Here is a 20,518-nt window from a genome sequence, read left to right as displayed (position 1 = left end):
TAAAGGAGATCAGCCCTGGGATTTCTTTGGAAGGAATGATGCTAAAGCTGAAACTCCAGTACTTTGCAAAGAGTTGACTCATTGGAAAAGACTGATGCTGGGAGGGATTGGGGGCAGGAGGAGAAGGGGACGACAGAGGATGAGATGGCTGGATGGCATCACTGACTCGAGGGACGTGAGTCTAAGTGAACTCCGGGAGTGATGGACAGGGAGGCCTGGCGTGCTGCGATTCATGGGGTCGCAAAGAGTCGGACACGACTGAGTGACTGAACTGAATTGAACTGAAACTGTGCCAATGTACCACACATCAAACATTTATTTTCTAGATGTAATAGGATAAGAATAAAAAAGCAACTAAATTCTTTGCCTAGGAAATACTAAAATACTGCTGAATATACATATAATTATGTATATAAGGTATTTCCTATAAAATATTGTTGTTTTTTTTTTTTGATGTGGACCGTCTTTAAAGTCTTTTTAAAATTTGTTATAGCATTACTTCTGTTTCGTGTTTTGGTTTTTTGGCCAGAAATCATGTGGAATCCTAGCTCCCTGACCAGGGGTTGAACTTGCAACCCCTGCAGGGCCAGGCGGCAAAGTCTTAACCACTGAACCACCAGGGAAGTCCCCAAATATACTTAACATATATATATATATATGTTCAATTTATAATGAAAACTTGATTGTTAAGAAGTCAAATAATCATAAGCAGAAAACATATTTACATGTCTGATGGAATTCGATCTTCTAAGTCCATAGATCAGTTTCAAAATCATTATTTAATACCCATTCATTTACTTTCTATTGTGAAGAAAGGATCGTGCAAAGCCCAGATAGGTAAGGCCTGCTTTCTGCATTAAAGAAGCTTACTGGAAAAGCAGACTTGAAAGATATTGATTAAATAGAATGTGCCAAGTGATAAAATAGACACAGAGAAGAGAATTCTGGAGCAAAAGAGGAGGGAGTAAGTTGGATCATCAAAAAAGCAAAAGAGTTCCAGAAAAACATCTCTTTCTGTTTTATTGACTATGCCAAAGCCTTTGACTGTGTGGATCACAATCAACCGTGGAAAATTCTGAAAGAGATGGGAATACCAGACCACCTGACCTGCCTCTTGAGAAACCTAGATGCAGGTCAGGAAGCAACAGTTAGAACTGGATATGGAACAACAGACTGGTTCCAAATACAAAAAGGAGTACATCAAGGCTGTATATTGTTACCCTGCCTATTTAACTTCTATGCAGAGTACATCATGAGAAACGCTGGGCTGCAAGAAGCACAAGCTGGAATCAAGATTACTGGAAAAATATCAATAACCTCAGATATGCAGATGACACCACCTTTATGGCAGAAAGTGAAGAGGAACTAAAAAGCCTCTTGATGAAAGTGAAAGAGGAGAGTGAAAAAGTTGGCTTAAAGCTCAACATTCAGAAAACTAAGTTCATGGCATCTGGTCCCATCACTTCATGGGAAATAGATGGGGAAACAGTGGAAACAGTATAAGACTTTATTTTTGGGGGGCTCCAGAATCAATGCAGATGGTGACTGCAGCCATGAAATTAAAAGACGCTTACTCCTTGGAAGGAAAGTTATGACCAACCTAGATAGCATATTCAAAAGCAGAGACATTACTTTGCCAACTAAGGTCTGTCTAGTCAAGGCTATGGTTTTTCCAGTGGTCACGTATGGATGTGACAGTTGGACTGTGAAGAAAGCTGAGTGCCGAAGAATTGATGCTTCTGAACTGTAGTGTTGGAGAAGACTCTGAGAGTCCCTTAGACTGCAAGGAGATCCAACCAGTCCATTCTAAGGGAGATCAGTCCTGGGTGTTCATTGGAAGGAATGATGCTAAGGCTGAAACTCCAGTACTTTGGCCACCTCATGCGAAGAGCTGACTCATTTGAAAAGACTGTGATGCTGGGAGGGATTGGGGGCAGGAGGAGAACGGGACGACAGAGGATGAGATGGCTGGATGGCATCACAGACTTGATGGACGTGAGTCTGAGTGAACTCCGGGAGTTGGTGATGGACAGGGAGGCCTGGCGAGCTGCGATTCATGGGGTCTCAAAGAGTCGGACACAACTGAGGGACTGAACTGAACTGAACTGAAGAACACAATGAATACAAGTAACGTTTCACAGAAAAAGTGACAATTAGACTAGAGGTTAAAGTGAGTTGCAATTTGAGGGAAGAATTGGGAGAAGGACTTTCTAACTAAGAGAAAACTGCAACACCAAAAGAAAAAACAAAACAAAAACAACACCTCTTTGGGCATATATAGCAATAAATTTCTTTAGGATAAATTCTTAGCTTTTATGAATATGATTTATGATTCCAATGATGAGCTTGAGTAAACCAAAGCCTCCTAATTTATTATCCTTCCTTATAGTTATTGGGAAAATCTGCTTGAATCAGATTGCTGATCAGGAGAACGTCCAGTGAACCCTCCTACACTGTTGGTGGGGATGTAAATTGGTACAGCTACTATGGAGAACAGTATGGAGGTTCCTTAAAAAACTAAATTTAGAGCTACCAGATGACCCTGAAATCCCACTCCTGGGCATACATCCAGAGAAAAACATGATCCGAAAGGATACATGCACCCAAATGTTTATTGCAGGATCACTAACAAGAGCCAAGACATGGAAGCAACCTAAATTTCCATCAACAGAAGAATGGACAAAGAAAATGTGGTACATATATCCAATGGAATATTACTCAATCCTTAAAAAGACTGAAATAATGCCATTTGCAGCAACATGGATGGACACAGAGAGTGTCATACTGAGTGAAGCAAGTCTGACAGAAGAAAAAGAAACATTGTATGACATCCCTTATATGTGGAATCTAAAAAGAAATGATACAAAGGAAACCTTCTAACATAAGATAGTCTATAAATATATCTATTTTATACTTTAATTTTACTAAAATAATAACATTATTAATTCTCAAAGTAAACATGGCCATAAGTATATATATATACATGTATGTTTTAATTTTTAAATATATGTACTTAGTAGATATACCTAAAATTAGATTTTAGGGCAATAATTTTTAATAATGCAGATATGTGTTTTTAAGATATAAAATTTACAGTGCACAAAAATTTTATTACTATATCTTCATTAAAATATAAGGAATTTTCACCCAAATACTAAACACTTGAAATAGTTGAATTTTTAACACAAAATATAGCATGTTTTTATGTGCTAAAATATCAAATTCTAGATTCAGATTCACTTAATAAGTTGTATTAAAAACTTGATCAAGCTTCCAGTTTTAATAATGGCAGAGTGTCTTTAATAGGTCCAACACATCCTAAAATGACAATGATGAATTCTGGACAAATATAAAAATCAAATATTTGAGGGCTTGGGAGAATAATCAAAAGCATGCAGAAATTAGAAGGATTTGAGATTTGAAAGAAAAAACACACTAGATAAGATTCGTGTTCATATAAGGGTAACAATGAAATCTATGTATTGATACCCCTCCATTCTTAACTGATTCCTTAATTGCACATTAATTCTGGGGACTCCAAGGGGCCCACTGGAAGCAACAGCAGGAAAGTTGAATGACCTGAATAGACTTTCTAGTCCACATGATATAACCTAAATAGAAATTAGTTTATCAACCAAGAAAGGTTAGCTACATACTTTTAGTTTTCTGTTAATCTGCTCTAGAAAAGTATAAAAGCAAGCCTCCAGTTTCTTAGTGATTAGTCAGTAAGCTGACTATAAACTGAAACAAAACCCAAAAATCTTCAGAAGAAGATAACAGAATCTTTTGTCACTACAATGTATCAACCAAAATTTCCTGTGTTAATCAGGAATTACTAGACATGAGAAAAACTAAGGCATGGTCCTTGTTCAAGAAAAAAACAGGTCAGCAAAAACAGTGAGGTGCCCCAAGTATTAATAGACAAGGACTTGTATAGGTCTCTAGATATGCTGAAGAGCATAAAGGTAATAAGGTTTATAATGAGTGAATACATGGATTTTTTTTCAGCAGAGTGGAGGAAACTATAAAAAAAAAAAAGCACGCTATAAAGCTGAAAAATTAACTGGTATGCTTAGCAACAGATAACTGATGGCATGCAGAAAAGTAGTATAGCTAATTACACAAAAATAGAAATTATCCAATCTGAAGCACAAAGAAAGAAAAAAAAAAATTATCACAGCCTCAGTAACCTATAGGCCTAGTCTAGCAACATGGACTGTATGTAGCTGGAGTCACAAAAGGATGAGAGCACAGTTCAAAAAAATATGTAAAGAAATAATGGCCTAAAATTTCCAATTTCCAGCAATCTCAATTTATAATTACAAGAAGTTTAGTAACCACAAATATAAGCACAAAGAAAGTCACATTTAGACAAACATGGTCTAACCAAGATTGGAAAACTTTTTCTGTAAAATTAGATAGCATCACTGTAGGTTTTATAAGTTACCTAAGGTCTGTTTCTTCTTTTTCTCCCCTTCCTCACCTCCTCCTCTTTCTCCTAGCTTTTGTTCCATCTTATTCTTGCTCTTTTTCTTAATTGGGTTGTTCTTTTTCTTCTCGCTCCATCTCCTTTCCCTTTCCCTTCATTTTCTCCTCCTCTCCTCCTCCTCCCCCTCTTTTTAAAATAAGTTTTTTCAAATATACAGAAAAATTTTTTGTTGTTGTTTGCAGGCCATACAAGTATAGGCCATGGGTCAAACATAGTTTGTTTGCTAAAAGATAAATATTGGGAACACATGTAAGAATTAAAGATTTTAAAATTTAAAAAAAAAAGAGAAAAAAAAAAAGAAAAAGAAAATTTCCAATTTAACCTTTCAAAATTAAAATTTTATGAAATTGTAAAATAAAAAAAATAAAATAAAATAAAAAAGAAAAAGAAAAAAAAAGAGTATATCTTGAAATCAGAGAAGACAGACACCTTACATACAAAAGAACAAAAATAAAAATGATGGCTGCCCTCTCGTAGGAATAAACAAAATCCAAAAAAGACCATAATACATTGAGTACAGGGCTATAACAAATTTCCTCCCAGTTCTGTCTACTTATTTAGCTGCACTGTGTTTCTTAGTGATTACATCTATAAAAATGAAAACAAAATATAAATTTCATTTTAATAATAAGTAATATTCATACATGTGACTTTCCTGGTGGCTCAGATGGTAAAGAATTTGCCTGCAATGTGGGAGACCTGGCTTTAATCCCTGTGTCAGGAAGATCCCCTGGAGAAGGGAATGGCAACCCACTCCAGTATGCTTGCCTGGAGAATTCCATGGACAGAGGAGCCTAGAGGGATATAGTCCATGGGCTCACAAAGAGTTGGACACAACTGAGTGACTAACACTAACCACTGGATAACTTATTAAAGCCCAAATGCTTAGAAACTAAACAATAGAGAACAAATCACAACGTGAATAAAAAATTATTTTAAATTAAATTATAATGATGCACATTACATATTTCTGAAGTCATGGGAACCAGCTAGTCATGAAGACAGTGTGCTGTTAGCACAAGGATGGAAAAATAAATCCATGGAACAGAACTGGGGCTCCAGATATTAACCCAAATGATCAACTTATCTTCAAAAAATGGCTCAAAACAATTTGAAAGAGAAAAAAAGTATTTTTCAAAAAATGGTGCTGGAACAACAGGTGAATGTAGATCTCAATCATTACTTTACACTTCACACAAAGATTTACTTGAGATGGGTTACAGCCCTAAAACTTAAAATTATGACTTTTCTATAATTAAAAAGAAAAAATTTGAAGAAACACATCACAAGAGAGGATACAGAATAGCCAGCAGGCACTTAAAAGAAATTTAATCCAAAAAAACTGCTGTAAATTCATAATAGAAGATGTGCTGTAGCACTCAGCGTTGATAGGACTGACTTAGTGATTGCCTAGTACTGACTTGCCAGACCCATTACACCCACATCCACTAGGATGACTACTTCAAAAAGAGTCAAGACCAAATGTTAGAGAGAGATGGAAGAAGTAGAACTCACATATATTTCTGGTGAACATGTAAAATAGTATCATTAACTTGATGAAACATTGGCAGTATCTTATAAAGCCAAACATACATCTATTCTATGAAACAACTATTATACTCCTAGACATTTACACAAGATTAATAACACATGAGCACAAAAAGACTCATATAAAATTGATTTGCAGGAACTAACCGAAAACTGGAAATGACCCAAATATATAGGAGAATGGATTTAAAATTAAGATACATTCATGCAGAGGGCTACTCCTGAGCATTTTTTAAAAAAGAAATACTATTGGTGTGTACAACATGGGTAAATTTAAACCTGTTACATTGAGTGAAAGGAAGACCAAAATTTTGTGAACTTACGATTTCATTTTTAGAAAATTCACTAAGAGGCAAACTAATTTATGCTCTAAAAATCAGAACAAAGTTTGCCTGGGGGGTAAGGATTGATTCGAATGAGTTACCATGGGACTTTCTGGAGAGATGGAAATATTTTATATCACATCCTCAATGATTTATATCAGCTTCTATTATGAAATATTTCTAGTCACCTTTGAGATTTGAAGTCCAACTATTTAAAGAAGCAATCAAAATTATTTTTCCCTGTAATACATCTCAGTCTGAAAAATCCAAAATCATACTTCATGAAAGAAAAAGCATACTTTACCCCTTTGGGTCTGAAGAAACCATCAATGCATGTCTCACAGTTTATACCAGCAGTGTTTCGAGTACAATTAATGCACACACCCCCTCCAATGTACTTTCCATGTATATTTAAACTCTGATTTCTTCTGGCAACATTTTCATCATAATAGCATTCTTCAGCTTTCCCATGACAATTGCAGGCTGCATTAGGGAAAAATAAATTCATAAACTTTCAGATATATATTTAAATAATTTTTGTTACATAAGAGATTTCTATACCATATGGCAAATTATATTATATTACATGAATATACATACAAAGCCAATACAAATATGCCTAGAAAGTACATGAATCTATTAGATAAATTAATGTATATATATTAAGGGAAACTAAAACATATAAATTAAACTGAATAGTATGAAATTGCCAATATTTGACTGATTTTATCTTACAAAACCAATATTTCATATAATTCAACCTATAGCTTCCTATTACAACAAACAGATTATTACTTAAGTATGATACTGAATGATTAACATTTGTGTAATCTGTGATGAATAATTACTATATGTGAATCTCTGTATTAGGTCCTATGGGTAAAGAAGGATGTTTAGTGTATATACATTTGATCTTTGAATATCACAGGGATTAAGGGTGTCAACCCTTTGCACAATTTAAATCTGGAGTATAACTATGCAGTCAGCCCTTCCTGTCCTTGGTTTCTCATCCCCCAATTCGACCAACTGAAGATTGAGTAGTACTGCAGCTCTGTTGTCTGCATTTAGGGAAGAAAACCCACCTATAACTTGTAAAGCAGGCTTAGATATAGTACAGTCAGTAAAGAATCTGCCTGCAATGCAGGAGGCCTGAGTTCAATCCCTATGTCAGGCAGATCATCTAGAGAAGGAAACAGCAACCTTCTCCAGTATTCCTGCCTGGAAAATCCAATGGACAGAGAGGCCTGGCAGGCTACAGTCCTTGGGGTCACAAGAGTCGGACACGACTTACCAACTAAACCATAACTTGTAAAAAGTCACCAAATCAGAATTGTAAGCCAGACTCTGAAGTTAGGCTCCAGAGTCTTAGGGTCAATCTCTATCACAATCCCTTCAAGTTATCTAATAAGAGAGAAAAGATGTACAATTAGTGCAAAGTAATCAGGACAAGAGGAGAGCTGTATTGTCCAGTGATGAGATCATGCTATTGTATGCCAGTCTTGGATTTGGGTATCCTCTTTACATTCATGTCCAACTCTTTGTGACCCTATGGATCGTAGCCCACCAGGCTCTTCTGTCCATGGGATTCTTCAGGCGAGAATACTGGAGTAGGTTGCCGTGTCCTCCTCCAGGGGATCTTCCCAACCCAGAAAGTAAACCTGTGTCTCTTAATGCCCCCTTCATTGGCAGATGGATTCTTTACCACTAGTGTCACCTGGAAAGCCCATAAATGTCAGTAGCAGGTCACAAAAGAGTCGGACAGCACTTAGTGACTAAACAACTAAAGAGAAGGATTATGAGGTCCTATAGAGAAATCGAGTATATCTACAGATTAAATTCCTGCAAGTACAATTTCTAGTCAGGGGCTAGAATTTTAACTTTAATTAACTTGAAAACTTTCTCTCTAAAAATGCTATATCAGATTACTTTTCCTCCAAGAGACACGTTAAAACTGATTCCCCACAGCCTCGCCTACACTGTGTATTATCAACATTTTTAATTCAGCTCCTAGACATAGTAAACATTCAAACATATGTTGAGTTAATGAAAGAACATCTTGGTAAGTTTTTAAAAGGTACTTTTATTGTTTTAATGGATACTTCTTTAATCATAAATGTGACAATTTCTTTATGATTATGTCATAGTTTTTTCCTTAGAAATGCCTGTTTCAATCTTAGCTTATTTTTAACAGTTAAAAAAAAATTTCTTATTGCTATGGATGCTTAATATAGTAAAGATATTTTCCCCCTTGTCCGGTTTGTTGCAAATAGCTTCTTCAGTTTGTTGGCTTTTGATTTAGGATATAGCACTGTTGCTGTATTAATGGAGAGTTTCCAAACTTTATTCTAGGGAAGTATATAATCACAAATATAAATCACTAGGCATGATATGCAGTTTTATATCTTTAGGACAATGCACAAGAATTCTTAAAAATCTTACTGTAAAAATATATTGCAAGAAACTGTCAAGATTTCTGCTACCAGTGTAACTAGAGAGAAGTGCAGAGGAATACAAATTTATTCTCACATTATTTAGAACTTGTATTGCTGACTGTACTTATAACCATGAGCCAAGGCAGGTAAAGACTGATGCTTGAGAAGCATACACTCCACGTATGAGGACCCCCTGCCTACAGCTCTGGCTGCTGTTGACAGGTCCTGGACCTGCACATCTTCCATCTAAAGCCTCAGGGGACACAGAGACAACCTGCTCACAAACAACCATTTTACTCTCTGCCATCAGCAGTTTGTTGTTTCATCAAATGTTCATGACACATGATAGAAACTGTTAGTACAGGCTTAGCAATGGAATACATACCCCTTGCACTTTATAGATACACCCTGCCTCAAATAAGCTAGATTGATAAAATCCAAATTAAAGTCAAGTGAGTTAGAAGGAAATTATTCATTTTATCTTTCTTTCTGGGAGAGATGGGAGGTTGGGCTTCCCTGGTGGTTCAGTGGTAAAGAATTTGCCTCCCAATGCAGAAGACATGGGTTCAATCCTTGGATTGGGAAGATCCCCTGGAGAAGGAAATGGCAACCCACTCCAGTATTCTTGCCTGGAAAATCCCATGGTTAGAAGAACCTAGCAGGCTACAGCCCATGGGGTCACATAGAGTTAGACACAACTTAATACAATCATTGCAGGTTGTGATTAAATAACAACAATTCATTTTATAGAGGGATTTGTCATGCTGCAGAAAGATGTTTCTAAATCTTCAGAGATGACTGCAACACCACTCAGCTTGGAAGCTAAAATTTTCATATAAACTCTTATGAGTATATATATCAACAAAAGCACAATATATACAAGGTTTTATGGTTAAAAACCCTATCATTATTTTGTAGATTTTTAAATTTTTTTCAGTTTGAAAATCCAACCTCCCATCTCTCCCACAAAGAAAGATTAAATTGTTTTATGATAGCAGTATTTTAAAAAATGTATTGAGTGGCAAGTGGAAATTTCCTTTTGTGTTGCTTTGTCTATCCCTACGGCTAATAAGTTGGATCCATCCTTTCCATTTCTTTGTTTAAAGAGATACATACTAGTGGAAAGTGGTAAAGGGTTTTGCAGATCCACCTAACATTGCATTATGATAACTGTGTGACAGAAAGTCAGAGACAACAGGAGGAATCCCTACCCTCAAATGATACTCCCACCTGTAACTGCTGATATTCCAGAAGCAGAAGAGAAATTTATTAAATTTAAGGAAATTTAAGAAGAGATATTCATGGTGTCATTCAGCTTAAACTCAGCCTTAGGAATGAAAGTCTGCTCTCAGTTGGGAGAAGTTGTGGAGATCCTGAGGGATCATCAGGAATGGAGTTGGGAGTAGAGGAAAAAAAAAACAAAAGGTTGGGCATCTGATGCAGTTAAGGTTTACCCCTTTACACCACTGCATAGTGGGGCCCTATTCCTCCAGATACCTCTCAGAACAATGATTGATTTCTAACCCAAAATATCTTCACAAGCACACAGACACAAATCAAAAAGCGAAAGAGGTAAGCGCAGAAAACTAAGAGACTCCAGACATTAATAGTACATGCAGAATCTTAGGCTTAAAAGATAATGTATAGTTAGGAAATATTTTATGATTAAAGTAATTTTAAGGACCTATCATGTCTGATACATGATACATGACAAATACATTTTATTCAATTCATATATACAGTTGGCATTAGTTTAAAATGTCTGCCAAGCCTGTTTTGGAGGCCATAGATGCCTCTGGAACTGAAAAACTGTGATTGGGACTGATTTGCTAAAATACTATTTGAATTCAATTGAATCGGGCTTTCTGGCTAGTTGAGATTTATAGTTCCGCAAAAGTTTTCGTTTTTAGGTCTCATCTTGGCCTGAATAGATCTCCAGAAACAAAGATTTCTTTAGCATGACTGTCACCATTATGGGACAGTTGGCAATACTGGACTACAGATGACAATATAAGTCATCTGTTACGTTTCTTGGGTATTTCCCTTCAGGAAAAACTGGACATATGGGTTGTTTTCAAAAATGATAACACTCAATATTAAAGTATAAATGAGTGCTTATTGGCACATGTTTTCATAGCCAGTTGTTTTTATGATTTCTCATTACTGGCTCTTTCTTGGTTGTCACTGTCCAATAGTTACTAAATCAGTTCTGTCACTCAGTCATGTCCGACTCTTTGTGATCCCATGAATTGCAGCACGCCAGTCCTCACTGTCCATCACCAACTCCTGGAGTTCACACAAACTCATGTCCATCAAGTCGGTGATGCCATCCAGCCATCTCATCCTCTGTCGTTCCCTTTTCCTCCTGCCCCCAATCCCTCCCAGCATCAAAGTCGTTTCCAATGAGTCAACTCTTTGCACGAGGTGACCAAAGTACTAGAGTTTCAGCTTTAGCATCATTCATTCCAATAAACATCCAGGAGTGATTTCCCTTAGAATGGACTGGTTGGATCTCCTTGCAGTCCAAGGAACTCTCAAGAGTCTTCTCCAACACCACAGTTCGAAAGCATCAATTCTTCGGGGCTCAGCCTTCTTCACAGTCCAACTGTCACATCCATACATGACCACTGGAAAAACCATAGCCTTGACTAGATGGACCTTTGTTGGCAAAGTAATGTCTCTGCTTCTGAATATGCTATCTAGGTTGGTCATAACTTTCCTTCCAAGGAGTAAGTGTCTTTTAATTTCATGGCTGCAAGCAACTTCTGCAGTGATTTTGGAGCCCCCCAAAATAAAGTCTGACACTGTTTCCACTGTTTCCCCATCTATTTCCCATGAAGTGATGGGACCAGATACCATGATCTTCGTTTTCTGAATGTTGGGCTTTAAGCCAACTTTTTCACTCTCCACTTTCACTTTCATCAAGAGGCTTTTTAGCTCCTCTTCACTTTCTGCCATAAGGGTGGTGTCATCTGCATAGCTGAGGTTATTGATATTTCTCCGGCAGTCTTGATTCCAGATTGTGTTTCTTCCAGCCCAGCGTTTCTCATGATGTACTCTGCATAGAAGTTAAATAAGCAGAGTGACAATATACAGCATTGATGTACTCCTTTTCCTATTTGGAACCAGTCTGTTGTTCCATGTCCAGTTCTAACTGTTGCTTCCTGACCTGCATATAGGTTTCTCGAGAGGCAGGTCAGGTGCTCTGGTATTCCCATCTCTTTCAGAATTTTCCACGGTTGATTGTGATCCACACAGTCAAAGGCTTTGGCATAGTCAATAAAGCAGAAATAGATGTTTTTCTGGAACTCTTTCACTTTTTTGATGATCCATCAGATGTTGGCAATTTGATCTCTGGTTCCTCTACCTTTTCTAAAACCAGCTTGAACATCTGGAAGTTCACGGTTCACGTGTTGCTGAGGCCTGGCTTGAAGAATTTTGAGCATTACTTTACTAGCATGTGAGATGAGTGCAATTGTGTATTAGTCTGAGCATTCTTTGGCATTGCCTTTCTTTGGGATTGGAATGAAAACTGACCTTTTCCAGTCCTGTGGCCACTGCTGAGTTTTCTAAATTTGCTGGCACATTGAGTGCAGCACTTTCACAGCATCATCTTTCAGGATTTGAAGTAGCTCAACTGAGATTCCATCACCTCTACTAGCTTTGTTCATAGTGATGCTTTCTAAGGCCCACTTGATTTCACATTCCAGGATATCTGGCTCTAGGTGAGTGATCACACCATCGTGATTATCTGGGTCGTGAAGATCTTTTTTGTACAGTTCTTCTGTGTATTTTGCCACCTCTTCCTAATATCTTCTGCTTCTGTTAGGTCCCTACCATTTCTGTCCTTTATCGAGCACATCTTTGCATGAAATGTTCCCTTGGTAGCTCTAATTTTCTTGAAGAGATCTCTAGTCTTTCCCATTCTGTTGTTTTCCTCTATTTCTTTCTATTGATCACTGAAGAAGGCTTTCTTATCTCTCCTTGCTATTCTTTGGAACTCTGCATTCAGATGCTTATATCTTTCCTTTTCTCCTTTGCTTTTTGCTTCTCTTCTTTTCACAGCTATTTGTAAGGCCTCCTGAGACAGCCATTTCGCTTTTTTGCATGCCTTTTTCTTGGGGGTGGTCTTGATCCCTGTCTTCTGTACAATGTCATGAACCTCTGTCCATAGTTCATCAGGCACTCTGTGATTGTCACAGACACCATGTCTAATATTAGCATTTGATATTATTATTAATGTGAAACAACACATTGAAAATATTAATGGATTGCTAAAATAGATATTCTTTCTCCACTCATTTGTTTCTTTGCCCTCTCCCAGTTACCTTCTCTCCTATTCTTCACAACTACTGTCCCCAAATCCTACCCTTTAATAAGTATAATTAATCAGTCAGGGGCCTTCTTCTTCCTAGATAATAAAATGAGTCCAAGCTTTAGGGTATGATCTCTCCCCTCTGGTTTTCTCCATTTATTAGATGACAGGTATTCAAAAGCTACTTATTAGGGGAGGAACTATATAAAAGGGGAACAGGCAGAGAATCTGCAGCTATACTGGTTTGATAACCATTTTATAAACATACCTATTTAGAAGGGTAATATCTATATCCAGTCGGTTTTACTGTATGTTTATTTACATTTCTCTCTCCCTCTCTATGTGTATGTGTGTGTGTGTGTGTGTGTACTATTACTAAAATAGTAATAATTTGTTACTATTAGTTTAAAATGTCTGCCAAGCCTGTGTTGGAGGCCATAATCACCTCTTGAACTGAAAAAATGTGATTGGGTGATTCACTAAATGTGATTCACTAAAATGGTAATGTTTGAATTCAGTTAGATTGGGCTTTCTGGCTAGTTTAGATTTATAGTTCAGCAGAAGTTCATATGGGGGCTTACCTGGTGGCTTAGACAGTAAAGAATCCGCCTGCAATTCAGGAGCCATGGGTTCAATCCCTGGATTAGAAAGATCACCAGCAAAGGAAAATGGCAACCCACTCTAGTATTCTTGCCTGGGAAACCCCATGGACAGAGGAGTCTGGTGGGCTACAGTTCATGGGACCACAAAAGAGTTCGACATGACTGAGTGACTAACACTTTCAGAAGTTCATATATATTATGCTATAAGCTTCAGATTCACCCCTGATAACAGCAAGTGTATATTATGCTTTTATCTACTTCTCATAATTCTCACATAGTGGTAAATTCATAAGTGTTTTGTAAATATTTGTCAAAAAAAATAAAATCTTGAAAACTCTAAAACAGGAGAGTAAAAGAGCTTCCAGCTACTGTCTTGAATAAAATGCATATGGATTTGACACATGAGTTCACCTGCAATCAGCATGTGTTTATACCACCTGTGCCCCAGGAAAGGAAGACTTCCACATGGTGTTGGACTGTCTGGAACATACCTTCACATTCAGTTTTGGTCAGAAAAGTGCCTGCTCTCCAAGGTTTCTGATGGAATCCAGGACAGCACTGGTCACAGCTATCACCACACGTGTTATGCTCGCATTCACAGCGGGATTTCTAGTGAAAAAAAAAAAAAAAAAAAGCAGGGGGCACAGTGGGGAAGCATACTTTCAGCATTCTTTGGAACCATAAATGAAGACAAGAGAAAACATGAAGCCTCTGTACCAAAATCTAAAACTCCTGTCAGTCTGGGAAGGAAGAGGTTCCAGCAGCGGGAGTGATGAATATATTTGATCAACATCAGCTTTGGGAGGGAGGTTCAGGCTGGTACTGGAATCACTGGGCTCAGATGAGCAGAGAATGAAGGCCCAATCAGGAGTGGTCTTGAAGACTAGAATCACTTCTCTAATTCCTGAGATCCACAGGTTTTCTGGGTTGGATGAATCCATTTTAAGGTTTCCATCAAAGTACTATTAACATTGGAAGGACTGATGCTGAAGTGGAAGCTCCAATACTTCGGCCACCTGATCCGAAGAGCTGACTCACTGGAAAAGACCCTGATGCTGGGAAAGACTGAGGGCAGGAGGAGAAGGGGGTGACAGAGGATGAGATGGTTGGATGGCATCACTGACTCAATGGACATGAGTTTGAGCAAGCTCTGGGAGTTGTTGATGGACAGAGAAGCCTGGTGTGCTGCAGTGCATGGTGTTGCAAAGAGTCGGGCATGACTGAACGACTGAAGTGAACTAACTATTAGCATTTAGCACAGGAAGAGGGGAGAGAGTAGACGGCTAGGCATGGAGAGGCAGGGATAGAGCAGAAATCTAATACTCCAAGCCTGAATCCCCTGTCTGCAAGTGTTTTGAGTACAGTCTTATTTCACTGCATGGAACCATCCTTCCAAGGCTGCTGTGCAGGTTCTCAAATCATGGGAAATACTGCTCATCAGTACATCTGATAGACAGTGCCCACACCCTGCAGAAAACAGGACCACAACCTTGTGAAGAAAACTATGCCAGGGATTTGAATCTTCCCAGGTAATACATGGATGGAGGAGCCTGGTAGGCTGCAGTCCATGGGGTCGCTGAGGGTCAGACACGACTGAGCGACTTCACTTTCCCTTTTCACTTCCATGCATTGGAGAAGGAAATGGCAACCCACTCCAGTGTTCTTGCCTGGAGAATCCCAGGGACGGGGGAGCCTGGTGGGCTGCCATCTATGGGGTCGCACAGAGTCAGACACAACTGAAGCGACTTAGCAGCAGCAGCAGCAGGTAATACTATGATCCATTACTCAGAAAACTAGCTTTGAAAGAAATATCATTTGTATTACAGTTGTAGTAGGAAAAAGTGTTTACCTAGGTAGCTACATTCACTGATCTCACTATCCAAAATATTTCTACCATACATAAAGTAGATGATTCTGTATTTCACCAGATTGTTTATGCCTGAGAAAAACAGATGCTCATTCATCTTCTTTGCTTAGGTTATGTTCACTTAATACATTGTCATTAATGAAAAATGCAACCCAAAACCATTCCAGCATTTTCTGGCCTGGCGATTTCAAGCTCTCTTGAATACTCTCTTTCACTCTACTCCTTACTGCCCCATCTTACCTCGGTCTCTGGTTCCATGGTCATTTATATTTACTTCCAGGTACATTTTTCATTTGTTTGCATTAATATTTTTTGATGAAAATTCATAAAAGAAACAGGTTGATTGATGACAGGCATTCTCTAAAGCTAAATCATACAGCAGGCTGTCATAGCTAGAGAGGTTTCAAAATAGATAGACTGGTTTGGAGCCTTTTTGGGAAAAAACTAATCTGTTTTCTGATACTGTAATGGCTCCCTTCAAAGTCTATCATCCTAACTGCCAGCTCTATTTCACCCTGGCATGGCTTTCTGTTACACCGTCTAAGTGGGGACCTGACACCCATTCACAGCGTCCCTGTCAGCAAAGCTTCTCGTGAAGCATTTTACAGTTCAGAGCTTCATTTTACCTAAGCAGCCTAAAAATATACATACATTTGTCACTGGATCAAGTGGACAAGCCCTGGCATGACCGTAGCAGATGCACATCCCTCCAACCGAAATATCCTTGACCGAGTAGTAATACTGCAAAAAGCAATCCAGAGAGAAATCCCGTTAAGACTACTGCAAGGTGGAAGGAGCATTCAGTTAAAAACTTGGCTTTATGCTTCTACCGTTAGTTGGACGCTGTAGAGAACAACTGAAGGCTCACAAGAGTATCCAGTAACTCCTCACATTAAAACCATGGCCCAGGTGCAGAATGCCTCTATAGTTTATGTTAGGTGGGCATTTTAGAAATTTATTTCCCACAACAACATAAAGTGCTGCACAGTATGCAAACTCCATACTGGAGCATTTATTATCGAAAGCAAAGTGTTATGGGGTGGGGGAAACAAGGACAATAATTCTTCATAAAATCTGAAAGACAGAAAACCTCTTTTATAATCATTTTAGGAATGCCAGTGTTCATGAATCATATGCAGACTTCTACCTAATGAATTTGAAAAGAATCAACAAATGTAAGGGAAATGGTGCTCATGAGGACACATTTCTTAAGCATATCAAGAAGCACATGAAAAGTAATTAACTACAAGACTTCTTTAATATAATGCAAGGAGCGAACTAGATGTGCAGAACACTATTTCTTCATTATTATGTTAAAATGTCCATGCAATTACCTTCCTGTTTAGGTTAACATAGGACTGCCTCAAATTATTTTCATCTACCTAGCTATTTTTGAAAGGTTACTCATAATTTATACAACTGGACAATTAAAAAAATTAAACTAATTTGTATATCACAAGTTACAGTTAGTTGTGAAAGTACTTCACATTATCTTATGGAATCCAAATAGCCATCACAGTGGTAGATAGTTCTATTATTCCAATTATTTATACTAAACACACACACACATATTTAGTGAGAATAAATAAATGGATACAAATCTGAGTTCCCTGACTACAAATTCTCTTTTCTAATTTACTTCTTTTTTAAACATTTTTTCTTTTTGTTTTTGCTGTTTATATACAGTATCTTTTATAATATTTTGTGTTACTTTATCTTACTTAATATACTTATACCTCACACTATTGTAACTTGCAAGGAAGTTTAGATTTAATTTAGACGTTAGACTCTGCTTTTCACTAACTTCATCACCTAATAATACAGATACAAACAGGCACAGTTGCTCAGAAAGCTGATACAGAAGTTTTGTAGATGTTTTTAAAACTGCAACATTTGCTTTAAATATAAATGTGTAATGCTTCATTTCTAAGTCATGAAGAAGAGTTAAAATTCAATATTCTATTTTTATATATTTAAATTTATATGTAGGGTTTACAGAACTTGAGTACTTTCAAAAAATATAATTATATGTTGAACTTTATTGCACTATTTTAAAGGTTCATATACAGTGAAGTTACAAATAATAGATGTGCACCCCAACACCCTCTCTGCCTTCAGCAAAAGATGATAAAAGGAACATGTTTACTTCCATTGATTTTTTTTCTTTGATAGATATACTGTCAGGAAAGATTAAATTTCACTTCAAAATTATTCAGTCTTCCTTGGTGTGTATTTTTAAGTAATGGCAAAATTATAATTAAAAGTGATTTTTTAATAAGTGAAGAATCTAAACTTTACTATAAAATAATGATGACTTTTGCAGAAGACAATTTGCAACAGACTGAAATATAACACAAGTCAAAAGTATTTCAGGTTTGGAAAGGGCACTGAAACATCCAACATGTGTTGTATGAGGACATAAGACTAAAAGTTATTTTGTAATGATGGAGAAGTTAGGTGTGAGGAAGTTAAGCAATGAGAAAATGTATGAGGAGTCCTCACATATTTGTGAAAAGCACTGCCCTTCAATATTCAGTCTGTAGGGTCAGCACTTTGCTAACTGGTGGCAACAGTTGAACCCTAGTAGGGTCATTGTGGAACAATGTTTTGTCTCACAATCTCAGTTTCTCCCTACAATCCTCTTTTCTCCTTTGCTTCTAGTCACACAGTCGATATTCTGTTTGCATGTATCTGATTTATGGATTTACTACTGAACTGAGTCTCTAGCTAATACTGTCTTGGTTGTATACATGCATAAAAGGGAGATGACATATACCAGAGAACCTGGCGGGACATGGATAGGAGGAATCATAGTTATGACTCATAGCAACCTGAGCTATAAAGAAAGCTGAGCGCTGAAGAATTGATGCTTTTGAACTGTGGTGTTGGAGAAGACTCTTGAGAGTCCCTTGGACTGCAAGGAGATCCAACCAGTCCATCCTAAAGGAAATCAGCCCTGAATATTCATTGGAAGGACTGATGCTAAAGCTGAAACTCCAATACTTTGGCCACCTGATGCAAAGAGTTGACTCACTGGAAAAGACCCTGATACTAGGAAAGATTGAGGGCAGGAGGAGAATGGGATGACAGAGGATGAGATGGATGGATGACATCACAGACTCAATGGACATGAGTTTGGGTGGACTCCGGGAGTTGATGATGGACAGGGAGGCCTGGAGTGGTGCAGGTCATGGGGTTGCAAAGAGTCAGACACGACTGGGCGACTTAACTGAACTGCCTGAAACTGGGCAGATCATCTATGTCATAATCTCTCAAATTTCTGATTGAAAATAACACCTCTACTAGCTTCTGTTTCCACTGATATGTTGAAAGGATGCTATAACCATTTTTTTTCCCTGATATTCAATTCATAAAGGAAAATATAAGTGTATACAATCAGTTTTTTCCCTAATATCTGTATTCTTTTGAACTAGAAGTGCATTGTGATTCATTAAAGAAGCATGAAACTAAATTATTTATTTAGATAAAATGGTCCATGGACCAGTGGCATCCATATCACCTGCAAAATTGTTAGAACTGCTGTTTCTCAGTTCTGTCCTAGATCTACTGAATTCAAATCTGCATTTCTACAACATCACCAGTTAATTCCATGCATATTAAAGTTTATCAGGATGTGATGTGGTGTGAGTGTCTGCCTGTGTGTGTATATGTACTGAGTCATGATATAAAATGCATTTCTTAGTGTGGGTTACAAGCCCACAAGACCAATTATAATAGTACTACAGATAACCCAAGGTGTGGAAAAAACTAACTTTGTCCTCAAAATCAAGAGAATAAACTAGGCAGTATGAGCTCCACTGTACCAAGAGGAAACTAAAGTTTAGAAATGTTACAAAGTTTGATATTTGTTACACATCTAATAAGTGGCCCAGAGGTTGGATTTAAACAAAGGAAGGTCCATGAAATTTTAAAGTCTTTCATTCCCCCACTGAAAACTATTTTTGAAAACTATTTAAAAGACTATTATGGAGAAGGAAATGCCACCCCACTCCATTATTATTGCCTTGGAAATCCCATGGACAGAGGAGCCTGGTGGGCTACAGTCCTTGGGGTTGAAAGAGTCAGACATGACTGAGGGAGGAACAGGCGCTCCCCAGGGCCCCAGAGTTTTTGATGGCAGAGCCAAGGACTGTGGCTGAGGACTCCCAGCTCCCAGGCCTCTCTCACCAGATACGAGCATGCAAAACTAGAATCTAAATTACGCCTGATGGCTTTCCTGGCGGCTCAGTGGTAAAGAATCTCCAGTCTGGGAAGACCCCACGTGGCAGAGCAGCTGAGCCCATGCATCACAGCCACTGGGCCAGTGCTCTAGAGCCTGGAAGCCGCAGCTACTGAGGTCTGTGGGCACCAGAGCCCGTGATCTGGAACAAGAGGAGCCACCGTGGTGAGAAGTCTACGCCCTGCTACTAGAGAGTAACCCCTGCTCGTGGCAACTAGAGAAAAGTCCACGCAGCATGAAGACCCTGCACAACTATAAATGAATACAATCATTTAAAAAATTTAAAAAACCTATTTAACAGACAATTAAAACAATAGGCCCAATATTATTCACAGATTCCAATATGACTCCTCATAACTTACTCTTCGCGTGACAATGGGGTCAATTTCTCTTGGGTCTTTGTGAGCGAACATCATCAAATCGGCATTCAAGGTGCGGATCCTCTGAAACCTCAGGCGAATATAACGAGCAGAGGTAAATTCTAGCAGTTCAGGAGAAGGATCATCAGCACTCGGTCTCCCATTGATCAAAGAAATATGAATCTACACAATTTGGGAAATAATTTAACAATTAAGGTTACCAAGACTTACATATCTGGTTTTATTTAACTTTTCTTAGACAAATAGTCAAGCTCCCCTTCTCTCAGTTAGGCAGATACAGGTTCATACTTACTAGAATGCAGTGAAATAATTGAGAAATATT

General features: G+C 37.9%; 1 protein-coding gene across 1 annotated transcript in view; it reads right to left on the bottom strand.

Annotated features, from left to right (window-relative positions):
- LAMA2 (laminin subunit alpha 2) overlaps positions 1 to 20,518 on the bottom strand; it is a 677,618-nt gene that overhangs the window by 405,931 nt on the left and 251,169 nt on the right. The window contains exons 5-8 of the mRNA XM_052645506.1: positions 20,179 to 20,358; positions 16,228 to 16,317; positions 14,201 to 14,318; positions 6,665 to 6,843 (exon numbers count right to left, since the gene is read on the bottom strand). Coding sequence (XP_052501466.1) covers positions 6,665 to 6,843; positions 14,201 to 14,318; positions 16,228 to 16,317; positions 20,179 to 20,358 — 567 coding nt within the window. The remainder of the gene's footprint in view (positions 1 to 6,664; positions 6,844 to 14,200; positions 14,319 to 16,227; positions 16,318 to 20,178; positions 20,359 to 20,518) is intronic.

This window comes from Budorcas taxicolor, chromosome 9, assembly GCF_023091745.1.
Source record: "Budorcas taxicolor isolate Tak-1 chromosome 9, Takin1.1, whole genome shotgun sequence".
NCBI lineage: Eukaryota > Metazoa > Chordata > Mammalia > Artiodactyla > Bovidae > Budorcas > Budorcas taxicolor.
This window is presented reverse-complemented; position numbering and strand designations above follow the sequence as displayed.